This window comes from Vanessa atalanta, chromosome 20 (genome assembly GCF_905147765.1).
Source record: "Vanessa atalanta chromosome 20, ilVanAtal1.2, whole genome shotgun sequence".
NCBI classification, from domain to species: Eukaryota; Metazoa; Arthropoda; class Insecta; order Lepidoptera; family Nymphalidae; genus Vanessa; species Vanessa atalanta.
Window position 1 is genome coordinate 145,095 of NC_061890.1, and position 17,297 is coordinate 162,391.

At 35.8% G+C, this 17,297-nt stretch overlaps 1 protein-coding gene across 1 annotated transcript; it reads left to right on the forward strand.

Annotated features, from left to right (window-relative positions):
- Nucleotides 1–8,457: 8,457 nt before the first annotated feature.
- On the forward strand, nt 8,458–16,921 carry LOC125072041 (nose resistant to fluoxetine protein 6-like). The gene is made up of 12 exons (XM_047682518.1): nt 8,458–8,533; nt 10,031–10,170; nt 10,340–10,643; nt 10,973–11,084; nt 11,429–11,516; nt 11,798–11,964; nt 12,923–13,108; nt 13,229–13,408; nt 14,318–14,468; nt 14,921–15,098; nt 15,820–15,962; nt 16,814–16,921. The coding sequence occupies exons 1-12, from the start codon at nt 8,458–8,460 to the stop codon at nt 16,919–16,921; spliced, it is 1,833 nt and encodes a 610-aa protein (XP_047538474.1).
- Nucleotides 16,922–17,297: the final 376 nt, after the last annotated feature.

Genomic DNA, 17,297 nt, shown 5'->3' on the forward strand with positions numbered 1-17,297 from the left:
CAATAAAAAAATAGACAAAGAAACATTAATCAATCTAAAGAGAAAAAAGATTCAAAAAACATTGACTGCAATCGTGTCCAAAATGGATTTATCATTCAGCTGCCAAAGTCGGTTCCCAAATCCCAACACTGAATTTCAAAGGTAGGGTAGCTCAGACAGGCTGTGATAATGTGTCCGTATTACGACCTAAGATAAATAAACAACCTCTTATGGTCCAATTACTATGTGCATCCTATTTCTCTCCTCATTTTATGGGAAACATTGAAATGTTATATTTACTTTAGCACTGCTTTAGTATAACTGCTATAGTATCTATCCACCATGGATAAATGTTCCACTCAGGCAGTTTTTCATACGAGCATGAGGGGCTAAACACTAGATAAGTGCATGATAAAGAAGTGGTTGCTTTGACTTCTAACAGCTTCGTTTAAGGTGGTGGTGGCTCTGTGGCATCTGGGCTCCCATTTATTACGTAAAAGTAAACTAACAGCCTGTAAATATTCCACTTCTAGTCCTTATAACCTTCTGTCCTTTTTGAGGCGCAGGTTAGGTGCATCCTCCACCACGCTTGTTTCCTAATGATGTTTTCCTTTACCGCTGAGCACGAGATGAGTTATAAACACGAATTCAGCACATGATTCAGTGATGCTTGCCCGGGCTTCGGCTCAGAATCATCGATTGAGATTGACGTATTCTTATCACTAGCCCAACATGGCTCACCATTATTACGTACGTATAACGTACTAGTGTACACTAGTGTATCGACGTATATTAACCCGAACAAAGGCTCTGCATTACATTGTCCTTCAACGATCCCAAAGAGATTTCTCTTGTTCTAAAAATAATACTTTCAAATTATCGCGTATTTTCGTAGTAAAATATTAAAAACACATTTTCTTATTAATAATATTCCATTCTGACGTGTATGTTGATAATAATTGTTTACGTAATTATTATTTTGTCCAAAAAGCTATAATTATCGTTATGTAATAACACTGTTTATTTAACTGTTTTTGGTTTTTTTTTTGTAAGACTTTTATCGGTAGTAATTTCAATTTAATGATTATATCGGTAGATCGCTCGACCAAAGCTATTTTAAAGGATGAGAAGATTGCGTACGTAAGAAGGAATAAAGATCACATATAGCGGGCAGTTGCGTGCATTTGCGTGCATGAATTGGTCACCGCTAAAGCGACAAGAGAATTAGCCTCTATTCCTCCGTCTTTTTTGCCTCAAATATGTTTTTTTTTAAATATATTTTAATGAGCTTAAAGTATAAACTTCACTATTTATTATATTCAATTTTTTTTAAGGATAAAGCTAGTTGTACAAAACTAAAGTTAATAAATATAAAAATAAAAGAATAAAGTAACAGACATATTGCACCCGAAGAACTGCTTCATGCGTTTCCGGTGCTGGGTTCACCGGAACGCCAAACAAAAAACCAGAGATACTTACAGTAGAATAACAGCTTAGATAGGCGAGTGTTAGTGGATGCACAGAGAGAAATTAAATATTTTTCATCCGCTTCCCTGGAATTGAACCCGCAATCTTTGGTTAAGCTTCACGTGTCTAGTCATTTCAGCTCGTAAACAAAAATACATAAAAGTTAATTTTTCATTTTTCATTTATAAATTAATTAAAATAAAGATTTGTCGTTGATTTTATTTTTATATTAAAGCGGCAGTAACCTACTTGTAGCCAAACACTGTACACGGTTTTTTAAGGTATTTCGATTATCAGGACAAATTTTAACAAAACGTTACGTTCAGTAAGAAAAACCAGCAACTTATTTTTTTTTTAATATTATTAAAGTTAATTGACCCTCTATCTTATAAAGGTCAAGAGTTGCTAAAGAACCAAGTGTCATTGGAGTTCTTTGTGATGTACCGGATACCCCAAGAAGCTTTTACATTTCATTACGAGTTCAATTACGAGTCAGAATTCACATTTAAAAATAATATTGTTATTTGTGAATGAATAAATTACTTCTTCTTACGTCATCACTCGGGCTTCCTTATCGGTTTTCCGGAATGCACTTGAAACTGTATCACGAAAGGGCACGCTTTTGTAATCTTATGTTTACGTAAATACGACGACAAAATCATCGTGAACGTGGAGAACATGTAAACACTTTTGTGACATCGTGGATGTCAAGTGAAGTCTTCGTTCTTAAATCAAGTTTAACTTACATTAAATTATTGTTTGCGAGTTACTTTTTACATCTAAACCACATCTTCTGATAAATGTTTTAACTAGGTTTTTCAGTTTTCAGTATTAGAAAATAATCTCCTCATTGATTAGTATAGATGTACGAAAATCAAGGAATACTAACTTCGCATGTTATTATAAATTATATCAACTGATTTTTGTGACGGCTCTCCTTCATAAAATCATCTCATCATCGTAGGACGTGACATTTACTGATTGTTTTTTGTATTTACCTCTGACTTAATGGCGAACAAAACATTTTATAAGTACGCAGACATTTTGAAGGTTCAATATTGAAATGTAAATTTGGAACATACGCTTTGCTAAAACGACAATAGAAGAAAATTATAAAAGTATAAGATACTAAAAGTAACACTAAATGGTTTTATTTCAGGATATTTGCGAAAGATTTCATTGTAGTTGCTCAAAAATTTGTTTAGAGGCGAGTTTTATCCAAATCAATTTCGACTTATCTATACTAATATTATAAATGGGAAAGTAACTCTGTCTGTTTGTCGCTCTTTCAATACCAAACCAATGAAACTAATTTGATGAAATTTGCTATGAAGCAAACTTGGAGTCCAAGAAAGGACATAGGTTACTTTTTTTGCCTAACACATGACAAGCGACAACTAGTATGAATATAAAATGATTTATAGTGATTTTAAATAGCATTATATTGTAATACATCTTCTTTTATTTCTTGTATTATTAATCTATTAAGGTCATTGTATTATCGTATTTGACAACTGTGAGTGCTTACAATGTCAAAATAGAAATTATTTTTAAAATAAATAGACTCGCATGTGTATAAAATATGTTTGACTGAAATATATCTAGGTTTTCCATCACAATTTAATTGCGAGTAACCTCGGTAATTTATTGAATCATTGGATAGAACGATTACATTTTATTCATCCAAAAAATGTTTTTGTCGTTTTTTTATTTTTACTTTATTCGAATATAAATTCAGGCGATATTATTTAGTCGTTACCAGTAGAACTACTACTGGTTCCATAAACACAATATTATTATTTTATTCCATAACATAAAAAAATAAAACAACGCACATTCATATAAGTTGGAAATTATAGCTTCGTAGAGTATCGACGCTGAAATTTAATTTTAGTCTGATCAAGAACTATGCATAAAATATATGAGCGAGTTTCTATATAAAAGCTTTGAATAATTATTTTATGATGATTGATTTCGTACGTCGTATTTAATTACTTCGGATATTGTATAAATATAATTAAAACTAATCAAAAGCGATTCGATTAAAGTAAATCCTTTTAAATAAATATAATTCGAAATTAGTTTCGCTTAGAAATTAATGTATTGGCAATATAATGCGATATTAACTCCGAGGTTCCGATGAGATCCGCATTGTAATACGAACTGGGTAATTACTGTTTTAACTAAACTAAGTTATAAAGATTCTAGGCCAATGTCATGTGATTTCTTTCACATTTATTGTTAGTCCTAAGTAAGTTTGGATCTTTCTTCGTATAAATAGTATTATTTTAAACGAGTGGAAGCTTTACATGTCATTCAATTTTCTTATAAAAAAAAAACTCCTTATAAAGAAAGGGCTATTTGAATAAAGTTTATTTTCACTCAAAGAAGGCATTGCGAACCGGTGGTAGCTTCACTTAATATAGTTTGTTAAATGACGATTCCAAAGTGCTTGTAAAAGCCTACTTGAATAAAGTATATTTTTTGTATTACGGTTTTGAAAAATGAATGAGCCTGTGTAACTTTTAAAAATAATATTTAAAAAGCTTTCTGAATAACTCTCAGCGTAAGCCATATATAAACCTTGTACGTCACAAGTTTCAGCGAGTGGTGAGACTGGCGAAGTTATATACGGCAAGTGACAGTATCGACGACAGTTTGTGTTCGCGGCCGCGCGGCTGAGCACGATGTGGCGACTCATTGTGTACTTGACGGGATCAGCGGTGGCGATGGGGTTCACTGGTACGGTAGCAAACGGAACTCCCGTTTTATTATTACAGGGTTCTATGTTGAGTGTCATTCTTTGAACGTAAAGCTATGTTATATTTAGTGATGGTAGTGATTACAGTATATAGAGATTATATGAAGACAGAACTCCGATTCTGTCTGGTGGTAGGGCTTTGTGCAAGCCCGTCTTGGTGTGTACCAATCATCATATATTCTACCGCCAAGTATTGTTGTGTTCCGGTTTGAAGGGTGAGTGAGCCAGTGTAACTATGGGAACTAGGGACATAATTTCTCAGTTCTAAGGTTTGCACATTGTCGATGTAAGGAATGGTTAGTTTTTTTAAGGAGTCGATGTCAGTTATCTACCATTCGGTGGCTTAGACTTTATCAGTCCGTCTACATATTCTTAAAAAATATATATTTCTGTTTTTTTAGCTTAATAAATAATAAAAGTTTTATGCCATACGATTTAAATAAAAAGTGTATACAGTATAAGTACAATTATTAGAATATTTTTTATACAATGTGTGAGGCGACCTCTATGTCGCATTCGTCTGCTTTTTTGTTTTATACTTTTGTTCTTATGTCTTACGATTTATTTTAAGCTCCGTACTGTTGCCAATATATAAAGAATATGCTTTAATTTTATACATCGCACACAATAATACTAAATAATATAATAATTAATTATAGAGTTTATAAACATTATGTACATTCCTGTTATTTTAGTCAAATGTATACAGTCCTGAGTTAATATCAGTCTTCTCCAAGAATATACATCTTTTTCCTTTAAACCATTATTTAAGTAGTTGCTATAGAAAAATTTTTTAGTGCTACCTAGGAAACAACAACTTAGCATTTTAGTCATAATATCAATAATAGTCTGTAATTAAAACTAAATAATAAACAGGAACTTTAATATCGTTCAATTCCTTTTTTTTCTCAAAAAGAACAAGAATTTGTAGTACCATTAATTAGTACGTTTTTAAATAATAATTATTGAGATCTTATGCGTTTCTATGTGCCTTCGTTTCTACCTATAAGCCGACCGTCGGTTTTGCGTCTAAACTCTCTTCCACGAAGCTAAAAAAAAGTATTAGTTAAATTTAAAAATGTAGGCATAACTTTAAAAACAAATTGGATTACAACTTACACAATCGACTTATAGAATACCTTGGTCCACGCATTCGCGAAAGTATATTTTACATAGTATTCAGTTTCGGTAGTTTCCGCGAAGTTTATTTTTATTTTTATTAGCCTCTGTATTATTTACAGCAATTAAAGTCTAAAGTGAACAGCGTTGCATTAAAAAATACAAAACGACAAGTTCAAGTTAAAAATTTGTCACAAAATATATAAGCGTCTTTTATTTATTATTAATAATATTTTTTGTTCAAGTAGGCTTATAAGATTATAGTTCAGAGAGTCGTCTTACAGTTACTCATAAATGTGAAGCTACCACCGATTCGGTATTTAGATTCTACCGAGAATAACCGGTAAATTCAGTAGTTACTATTTTCCACCATTTTAACTAAGTAATAAATAAAGAACAATTAAAATGATATAACCTAACTTGACATAAACAAATACTAAAACCAAGGTTTTTATCATTAATCTAATATTGTATTGTGTAATACGCCTTATTTATCAATGTTTTTTTTTCACGAGATTTAAATTAATAAAAACTGTGTAATCTTATTATTTATTCGTTTCAATACAGGAATAATGTTTTGACTTTACGAAGTCGGAAACTAGATGTTATAAGTTTTGTCCTCGTCCTGTCTATAGAATGGTTATAACCGTTTCTTTCAAAAATATGCATACATAATATCCTTGTAAACGTATTTATTATTTTAAAATGAAGTGAAGTCAATTTTTCCAAAATGGCTTTAAATCAGCATTAACCTTCAAGTTTTACGATTGGGAACTTGTTTGTAACTATATGTATAGCTTTTTCCATCGAATATTACAAACAAACAAACAGTTTTATAAAATTTTCTTATTGCCAAAATTTTGTTGTTTAATATTTGTATTGCGTCAATGGCTTTGAGAAGTTTATTTTATGGTATAGCTACTGCTTTATTTGGGAATACTTCTCCAGAAACTATTCTTACTGCATACCATAAAATAAAATAATAGTTAATTTATGATAAAGTATGTGTAAAATGTTTTTCGATTAGGAATGCAGACGAACAAATTAGTTTTCTGATGGTAAGCGGTCACATTCGCAAAGTAAAATTTATAATTAATTATTTCATTCTGATAAACGTGTGTGACGTAAGATGCTAGACGTAGACAGTAAGGCGCTTTGTCGATTGTATATTACACTGGCTCACTCATCCTTAAACTAAAATATAACAATAAGAAGTAATGCTTGATTGTCGAATATATATATAGTATGCTGGTTCCCACTGCCACCAACTCAAAAGACAACTGCTCAAATTTGTGATAAATAATATGTTCAAACAATTTATTTGCTTTATCTGTATAAAGTGAAAGTCTTGTCATTCGCCTTCGAAATATTCTTTGACACCGGCTTAATACGGAGTCAACAATAAAAGCGAAACTTTACTGAAATACAGGTTTATTGGTAATTTAACGTATTCCCATTAGGAGGTAATAGGGGTGTTTATTTGCGATAATTTTACACATACACACATCAGCCCGCATTCGTCCACTGCTGGACATAGGCCTCCCCAAATGCACGCCACTGTGGTCTTTCTTCGGCAACTCGCATCCAGCTCCTGCCAGCCGTCTTGCGCAAATCGTCACTCCACCGTGCCTGAGGACGTCCTACACTACGTTTGCCGAGACGCGGTCTCCACTCTAGAACACGTTTTCCCCCACATAAATCAGAAAAAAAATAGATTTTAATTGAAACTTTTTTTTTAAATAAATTTTTGAAGTTTCATTTTTGACTTATTTTGAAAACATTTAAAAAACGTGATAACTCAATAATGGTTCACTTTTGCATTATGCATATGGGGGTTAAAATTATCGCAAAAAATCACCCCTATTACCTCCTAACGGGAATACGTCGGATTACCAATAACCTTATATTTTATATTTACTACGTTTACGCCATTAGCAACAAACGACCACAAATGGATATCGCTTCGAAACTTCAGGAAACGCCATATCTAACACAAACTTTTCCTCGGCCAGTGAAATAAAATATATAACTTTACACATAAAAAGTATTATGTAATATAAATACGATGCACAACACATTATAGGCCCGAACATTGACTATAAAATATTTTTATATCGAATTATCCACTTAAAACTTTTAAGCGATTACCGTCGCTTAAAATATCTAATAATAAAAACCTACAAGTGGGTCGCCCGCGAAACTTCGGGCTTATTTAACAGATTTTTTAGGAATTTCGAAACCTATGTTTTGATTAACAGGTTTTGTTTTGATTTTATTTCATTGTAAACTGCATGTCGCTTATCTACATTTGGCGCCAAAATTATAAAACTTTTTTTAAATACAAATTTTAATGTCAAGTACCTCGTATACTTTAGTTCGACAACTTTATTTTGTTTGGAATAAACCTTCACAATTTACAACTATAACATTGCAATTTGAAAAGTAATAACCAATATACATATAATAAAATTGTAAAAGGTCGGTGTCTGTACATAGAAGATAAATAAGAAAAACTTTATTAGGGGAACTTTATATACGCGATAACACCCAAAACAATGATTTTTAGAATTTTTGTCTGTTTGTCTGTACGTTTGTTCGCGCTAATCTCAAAAACGGCTTAACCTAATTGAATGCGGTGTTTACTATTGCGTTGCGGTTTGCTGGAATTAACATGTAGTCTTTTTTTGTTTCGATTGGTTCATAAATAAAAAAGTTATGTCAATCTAAAGAATCGCATCATCACATCTATTAATCAAATCAAATTAAAAATAAAATGCCACAATATTGTATTCATCCTTACCGTAAGAAATAACTTCAGATTCAAGTCTGTTTCAACACCTACTAATTACTTTTTGAATTACTCAAATTGGTCATTCCATTCAAAAGATATTAAACCCAAAGCGCAACGGTTTAAATTTATTCGTAGTTTTATTTTAATTTCGCTAGATGGCTTTGTACCGTCTGTCACAATTCCTAAAAGGTGGTGTTAATATTTTTGTGAAAATAATGACCCACCCAGGCAGTCTTCCTTCGTGCAGATTCTATCCCTGTTGTAAAAAGTGTTTGGTTGTCGATGCGTTTGTAATAAATACCTAATGGGTCGTTTGGTCAAAAACAAAAAGTAATCAATTATGCTTACTATGCAGCCTGCGAATAATGACTGCGTCGTCGATGTTAGTGCGGTGATGCGACCCGGGAATCATTTTGGTGAGCGTATCGTTCCTGGGTTGGCTTTATGCAGCGAGTTTGATTTAGTTTTTGAGATAAACAATCCTGTCACAAATCCGAAATCTACGCGGACGAAGTCGCGGGCAGAAGCTAGTTTATATAATAAATGCTCAATGCCATGAACTTGTACTTATTATAACATCTCGTTTGCGACAACGTTTCTGGTGAATGGTGCTTCTCCAATAAAGCCACCATGCTGCGAGTTGTTGTCAATTTGTATCTTAAGTCAGTTTTCAGAACGGACTCGAGCCATTGCAACGTGTGAAAAGTTAAAAAGTTTGTCCAAATGTGGACAACATTTGACTCTTGTTAATCGACATGGCAAATGCCAACTTGACTGGGATTAGTGACCGTTGTGTTTGAGAGTGTGATACCGATGCGGTGCAAAAACATTAGTTCGTCTTTAGCTGAGTCAAAGAGAACTTCAAGAACAAGACAGTTATTTCTCGTCCCGATAACTTGCAATCGGGTTCCATTCATTAGGCACCATGATTAAGATACGAAGCTGTGTGGTAATCGAACCAATTTTCAATTGTAAGTTCTGAGCTGGAAGTCCTGACACATTGAGAGCCACCACGGGCAAAATCTGACGAAAATCAGCTCCAAGTAAGACGATTTTCCACCGTCACCGTCACCGTCATTTTAAATGGTACATGATTATTGCCAGTGATAAAACGGAGAAATCGATCAGCTGCCTTTATAGATGCTCCTAATGCTATTGGCGCTTCGTCCCTCCCATATGGTCAGCTTACAAGCCCTGAACATGTTACCACCGGCATTGGTGTATGTGATGCCAGAAAATGACTAATTAGTCAAGCACAATGGCAAGAGGTTGTGAACTGTATGGCTATCAGGAAAAAGCATTGCAGCGATACCAGTCCAAGATGTTTCTTGGACTGGTGCTGTTGACCTGGCTGTTATCACGAACACACACGAGTCACACGATCCTGTAAGAAGATTGATGAGTCATAGCTACGCAAAGGTTTTTCCGGAACCTCCGGGACCTCATACGCGCTTGGGTCGCTATTTGATTACATCTCAATCGTCAACAGATTTTCGTCGATTATTGCTCGTTCCGATGGCTTTGAGATAGCTTCGATGATTTCTCCCTGTATCAGCACAGCCCGTCTTCTATGCTTGGCTTGTGTTGTTAACATTCCCATTTCTTTAAAACTACTGCCAGAAACATCCTAAGGTATTTATTTTTAGTATAAAAAGACATAGTAATTTTTTACTCATATTAATTTCTTAACATCAGCAGTGGCAGCGAAAAAGTACTACTTAATCGTTTCGAATTAAACGTATACATAAACACTTGTTGTGTTAAAACATCTTTACCACTTAAACATTATTTAAAATTGTTAAATTTATTTTATTAAAACAAAACAAAGGATAACGTATGTCGTAGTAGATTCGCACGTTATTCATTACGCTATTAAAATATAAGTTAAAAAGTTAAATAGTGTTTATTTCTAGAACATGACCCCTACAAGCTGCCGCAACTGTACCAACTCGACAACTATGACCGTTGCCTCTCGCAGCCGGAGGGGCTCTACTGCTTGGGCACTTTCCGCCTCACAGCAAATAAGCCCAATGCCGTTTACAACTCCCTCAAAGTAAGTATTCATTCTAAAATAATAATAATAAGTTTCGACCATTAATTTACTATAAAGAGGAACAGAGAGGGAAAAGAGGAGCTCCTTACCTATCTGTATTCTCTTAAAAAGTATTCTTGACCTGAACCCGAATCGTATATACTGTAATTATAAATATTGTTTTTAACAGGATTATTCATCCGAACCAAGAAATTTTGATCGCACTCTACTGCACCGCGGCTACTGCCTCAGCACGCGCTGTCCGTCTAGTGAGCGTAACGCTACGTCGCGCTTCGAGCGCTGCGTGGAGCAGAACGCGCTGGCGCCCGGTCTGAGCGCGTCTCTGCAGAGTTACACGTGCACTACACCGGATGACTTGCGAGTTCCACACGCCATAAGCATCCCGCAACGTGCTTTTATTGTAGTAGTTTGCGTAATACTTTTCCTAAATGCTGTTGGAACTTTGTACGATTATGCAGCTCGGGGTGAAGGCAGTAAGTTTTATTTTTTAAATAATAGTAGCAATATCCCATTACTAGGAATTACTAATATTATTTACCCTCCACTAAAGCATTGCGCTATTGATGCTTCAAATTACCTTTTAGGTTTTGAGTATAATGTACATTTAATACTCCCATACCTTGTAAAGAACACAGATTCTCTCTGGTCGTGTCATCCGTTCCATCGGACTATGTGTAAAAAAAAGTATTCCTAAGTAGTTTCCAACAGACATTTATTTCCCACGAATGGAAGGGGAAAATCATTGACACATATGTGTCCTTAAATACTTTTCATAAAAAACTACATTAAGATATTTTACCAGAAAACAAACTGTTACTGGCGTGGTCGGTGCGCGCAAACTGGAACCGACTCTTTGCCACATACGAGAATGGCGACCCGAGACTGTCCGCACTTGCTCCGGCGCAGGGTATCAGGTATAACAATGTTTACTTCACGTCACCCAAATATGTTATAGGTTTTATTGATCATTGTTACTCATCGCAAATACTACAACGTACTTTTACTAAACTTCGCCTGTTAGGTTAATAGTATGCGTGAGTGAGTGCAACTGTATCTTAAGCCATACCACAAAAGTCAATAGTGAATATAAATACAGTTCTATGTAAAATAAATATAGGTTAACATCAACAATGTAGGGTAACGCAAAATATTATAACAAATTATTCTGCGTTAAATCAAACACAGATTGTATAAAATCTACAGTAGTTAAGAGTTGTGTTGAGTGAGCCTGTTAACACTTTGTTTTTGAATATTATAGAGTGCTGTTGTTGGCGCTGGTGATGATGACACACGCTTCAGAAATACTTCACAAGATCTACCTCTACAACCCGGAGTTCTTTGAACAGGTAAGCTTAGTGAATAAACTTTGCTAATTATAAAAATATTTATTGCTTGATCTTTAAAAACCATCACAAAATTCTATAATAGACGTCGATTCAACTTTTAATACGGTAAAATCGCAGCCGAAAATAGTCGAGTAAAACTTGAGTAGCTTTCTATTGACGGACTGGGACGTAAGCCCAGCCAGGGTTCAGTAGCAATTACTGCTTTATACGCTAGTCGCTAGGTGCCGTTAATTTCACCAAAGAGGCAGATCGCAGGTATTAAATCCAAAATATTATTTTAGGTACTTCAATACTCTGCCACCATGCTGGTGCGGAACGGATCATCTTTGGTGCAGGCGTTCTTCGTGCTCTCCAACTTTCTCTTCGCCTATAGACTCCTGATCTTCTCCAAGCAGATAAAGCTCAACCTCACTCATCTGCCGTTGTGTATCGTGTACAGACTAGCCAGGCAAGAATCATCAGTGTCTAAATACAACTAGTGTATAATAGGTGTTTTATTTTCTTAGTGGTAGAACTTTTGCAAGCCCTTTTGGGTAGGTACCTAATCTTTTAAAGGGAGCCTTCGTGGGTGAATATATCTATACTATTCTAAAAAGCTTGCTTCGTATGTTATTCTCAGTTATGATACAAATGCAAATTCGTTGAGCTAGTTTAATTTGACGGGACTAATATTATTGCTCTGTCTTATATGTAGGGTAAGAAATAGCAAGTGTTTTAGTACGGGCAAATTATATAGTTTATTGATTGTGTACGAAAAAGTCAGTACTGGTGCAGTAGCAAGTACTTACTGTTCAAAATAAATATGGGCGCATACATAAATCTTAATATTTTCTCTTTTCGTTAAAGATTTAGGAATATTTTAAAATATAAACAATATCAACTATGCATTAGTTCTAGTGTTCTACTTACGAAGACATTCATATAAATAGAAGAGGCCCCAGATTTGAATTGCTAATCCATATTGAGGGTTGATCCAGCCTTGTCTTTTATACTAACTAAAAATTTAAAACTATTATCGATGACATGTTTTATAATAATAACAAACTACACATTGTCTACTAATATTATAAATGTGAAAGTAACTCTATCGTTACGCTATATCTGTCAGGAGAATGAAAAGAATTTGATGAAATTTGGTATGAAGCAATCTTGAAGTCCAAGATAGGACATAGGAATTATTTTTATGCCTTATTCTTGACGACTAACCCTATAACGCGAGAGAAGCTGTGTGCGACAACTAGTGCAAAAGGTAAATATTATTCAGATTACCCCAGAAAAGGATAGCAAAAAGCAGTCGTGGTTATCTAATATACTATAAATATTTTTATAACTAAAACCTGTGACCGACGCGTAGGCGCAGCCGAGGACGAAAACTATTTTAAATTAAAATTTGATTGAAATAATAGGTTGTCACCCGTACACTTGCTGGTGGTCGGCTTTGCGGCAACGTGGTGGCAGCACAGCGGCGACGGGCCGCAGTGGGCCGCAACTGTAGGCGCGGAGAGCCAGGTCTGCAGCAAGAAGTTCTGGACCCACGCTCTCTATCTAAACAACTTCTTTTATTCAGAAGAGCATTGCTTGTTACAGACGTGGTGAGTCAATTATTAGATCAATAAAATTTGTCAACTATCATGATTTATGTAATTATTATAAATTTAAAATAACAGATTAAGATTTTTGAGAAATAATTAACCCCTGTTCTTTTTCAACAGGTTTTTGGCTGTCGATATGCAACTTTATATAGTGGCCTCTGCATTGATGCTGTACCTAGTGCAGAAGAAAAAGAATCCAGTGCCTGTTCTGACGCTGCTCTTTTTCCTGGCCTGCTTGTTGAACGCTGGACTAGCGTACATTAACGAGTGGAAGTCATTGTTATACATTATGGTACCTGAGTAAGTAATATACGCGGTAATATGATAGCCTTGAGGATATCATATTAATGAAGTCCGCGACTTACTTTATTACTTTTAATCACTAATTTCAAGTGAGAGTGAGTATATTTTGGCTTTGTTTCTTCTTTCTTTTTTTCTGTTAAATCTTGCTGTTGAAATTTGTTAATGTAAAATTGTAGTTAAACAAACACAATTTTTATAAAGTTAATCTGCATCTAACGATCTTAACTGAGGCAGCTAAGTGGGTTGAGCTCTTAGCTTTCTCCTTTAAAAGAAAAGACCTAGTCTTAACTTATCTCGCTGCAAAAAGCATCAACAACAGTTACGCATTTCGCCATATGAAGTGGGACTCGCTGGCGCCGAGTGTGCTGGAATACCAACACACGCAGGCACCCGGCTAGAATGGTTCCCGGGGTAAAGAGAACCCCTCGGCGGTGGGAGCCTTCACTCCGGCTTCCGGTCAGCGTTGCCTCCGCTTCATGCTCTTTTTGCGTGGTCTCCTTCCGCGATATAAATGTGTGAAATGGCGTTAATCACGCTCGGCAGCGAGAGATCTCCGTCGACTATAGTTGCCAGGGAATGCTTCAGGAGCACCCACGCAGTACAGTCCATCAGGCAGTGGTGCGCTGTGTTCAGTGGCGACCCATACTCGTAGCAGTGATGCCTCCCGCCTTGCTATCCCGCGCAGGTACTTACCGAAACAGCCATGTCCGGTAAGCACCTGCGTCAGCCTGTACGTGAGTGTGTCGCCTATTCACGCTACCCATTGACTCATGTGGGGGATTGTCTTCAAGGAATCATCTTTCTCAAGAGGAGGCCTAACAGTGGGATATTAACATGCAGTTAGTTTACATTGCTTGTTAAGTTTTATAAATAAAAGCAAATAATATATTTATTAATCTATTTCAGAAACGTGCGCAACACTTTCCGAGGTATCCCATCGTTTAACCAGTTCTACATCGCACCGTGGGGCAGCCTGCCGGCTTGTCTAATTGGCTTGCTCACAGCACAGATACATTTCAATATGCAGGAACAAGGATACAAGATATCTAAGCACAGGGTAAGTGACCGAAGTAAATCAACATAATACATACTAACTAATTTATAAGATTAGCCTACACTTGGTAAAAACAAGCTTTACACTTTTTGGGCTATACAGTAATATAAGAAAACATGCAAATATATGGCTATAATTCCCCTCCCTCCTTTTGAGTATTCAGATTGAAAAGGAGTACTTAGTTTATGTTGATCGAGGATTTAAGACTGGACGGAATTTTATCGTTAACTATACAAACCAATGACAGTAAATAAACTTGAATTTAATTCCATCTTAACTCTGGTTCTGTGCAGGTTAGTTGGTTCGACCAGGCATCGCTGTAAATAATAATTTTAACATACATTTTATATACATAGTAGCGTACAAGAATACAATGCCAACTGTTCACAAATTGATTATAAAATAATGCTAACATTCGATATATGTATGTGCGTCACAATGCCGTGTCCTGCTAGTGGTTCGTGTGGCTCACACACATGTCGATCCCGCTGCACGTGGTGTGGATCCTGGCGGGCAACCGGATGCTGCAGCATTCATCCCGCGCCGCCACCGCGCTCTACGTGGCCGTGGAGCGACCCGTGTTCGCGGTACTCGCCGCCTTGATGCTCCTCGGCTTTGCTAATAACGTAGATAGTGAGTATCATATTGTTTTTACAACACACACACCCATAAAATGTGGGTAACAGTAAGTAACGTGATGTCTTCCTATCCGACTCCGTCCAGGACTGTCCGTCTAATGACTGGCAACTAAGCAAAAAATATCCACTAGTGTGTGCGCAAACACAGGCACTCTCTTCACCCTTACATAAACCGATGGAAGGAAAAAACCGTGCCTTTCGAGGCACGGGAGTGTACACACTGCCAACTTCCATACTCCGGGCTGGTACTGAGAACTTTTACAGAAAATCAGAAATAACATTTTATCATATATATAGAACGATTTGGGATTTGAATCCAGGATCTCGGGATCTGCAGCCTTATACCTAGCCACCGGACCAACAAGACAGTCAGTAGAAAAAATAGTAGTAGAGTTTGAGAGCCCGTTTGAGTACTTTACTTTGCCCAATTGTTTGTTTAAACGATGACTAATATAATTTCTCTGACGAAACATAATATTAATTTAAAGTGTTTAATCCTGCGACCTTAAGCTACACAAGCTTGGTTACTTTTGATACTGTCATCAATCCACCATACACACATATGTTTTTTTATCATATTGTAGTCAAAATTATCAATTAGCACCTAAACTACTATATGACTATAGGACATTAGGACTCTTGTGTCAGTGCCGGCCTCAGACGAATGTGGTATAAAATGACAGCTCGTTATTATATTAAGCAAAATGTCGTTTCAGATTATTTCCACCGGCTGGCGGCGTGGCGCGGCTGGGCGGCGATGGGCCGCATGTCGCTCTCCGTGTTAATGCTGCACTGGCTCATCAATATGCAGCTCGCGGGCGCTCGGCGCACGCTTACTGAAGTCAACATATTAAACATCGTTAGTTCATATTGTTATACAGTAGTCTGTATTTGACTGCGGCGCGCGCTATTACGATGTAACGCACAACTTTTTGAGTGCGGAGACCTATTTACACTATATACATTAAAATATATATTATATTATACACAGAAATTGCTTCTCGTACCGTAATGGACAGATGTAATGCTAGGGATGCCATGTACTCGTAACATAGGTAACGTTTTTATTATTTATTAATTCCGAGCATAATCAACAAATATAATAATAACAATTTTTTTAGCAAAAATGAGTCCGTTAACGAATAACACATTTTACTTCTTCTTATTGTTGTATCTCCACAGACGTACTGTTGTGACATATTTTTGGTGTTAACTTAATGTGCCTACATATTATTATTTTGGTTGCCAGTCTCAATCTAAATATCGAGCCCATATGAAGCTAATCACGATTAAGTTTCATTATTATTTTGTAATATCGTATGCCAACAAAGAATACGTGCACTCACGTTCGGTGCGGTACGGGATTGAGTATAAAGTCAAATAGCTCTCATACAGAATAAGAACGAAAATTTCTATTCGTTAGTAAAATGTCACCGTATACTTTTAATACACATGAAGCAAACATATCGGCAATCTCTTGTTACATATATAGGAAGTTGGAACTTCCACCTCCGCACCGGGCGTGTAGTACAAGTAACTGCCGCATTCCCAAAAGTCAAATACGACTCGATACTTCCCGTAAAATAATGTGTTAGTGCAAATAAGACTTTTTCGTAAATAAAGTCGTACAATAGTTATAAAGATAAGCATAGAGAGAGTAAAAAAAATATATTTGCAATGAAATAAATATGGTTGATATGAATGTCTCAGGGCGCGGATCTGCTGTCGACGTGGTGGTGGACGCACGTGGCGGCGCTGCCGCTGACGCTGCTAGTGGAATCGCCCGCGCAGCGCACCCTTACCGCGCTCATTGTTTAGGGACAATCCTGTGATAATCATTTCTATGTGTTTGTTACAATACTGAATCCCAACTTCTCCCGTAGTATTAATAAACTAACCGTGCTAGGTTATAAGGTGATTCAGTTAGAAGCAACTTCATATAAGTTTAACTTTTAAGTAGATTTAAGTAATAATCAATTGTACAAAGTCCCTGTAACATATCATATATTTGTATACAAAGTATTTTTACTGTTAACTTTTTAAAACTATAATTGGTTAATGTTGTTTTAAAGCCAATGATTAGTTTAAAAATTGTATAATTAAGTAAGTTATTGAATAAGGTTTTGTCGCAAATTTTCGTGGATAGCTTACAGCGATTTCATGAACACAAATGCGTTACGTGTATTATACAGAA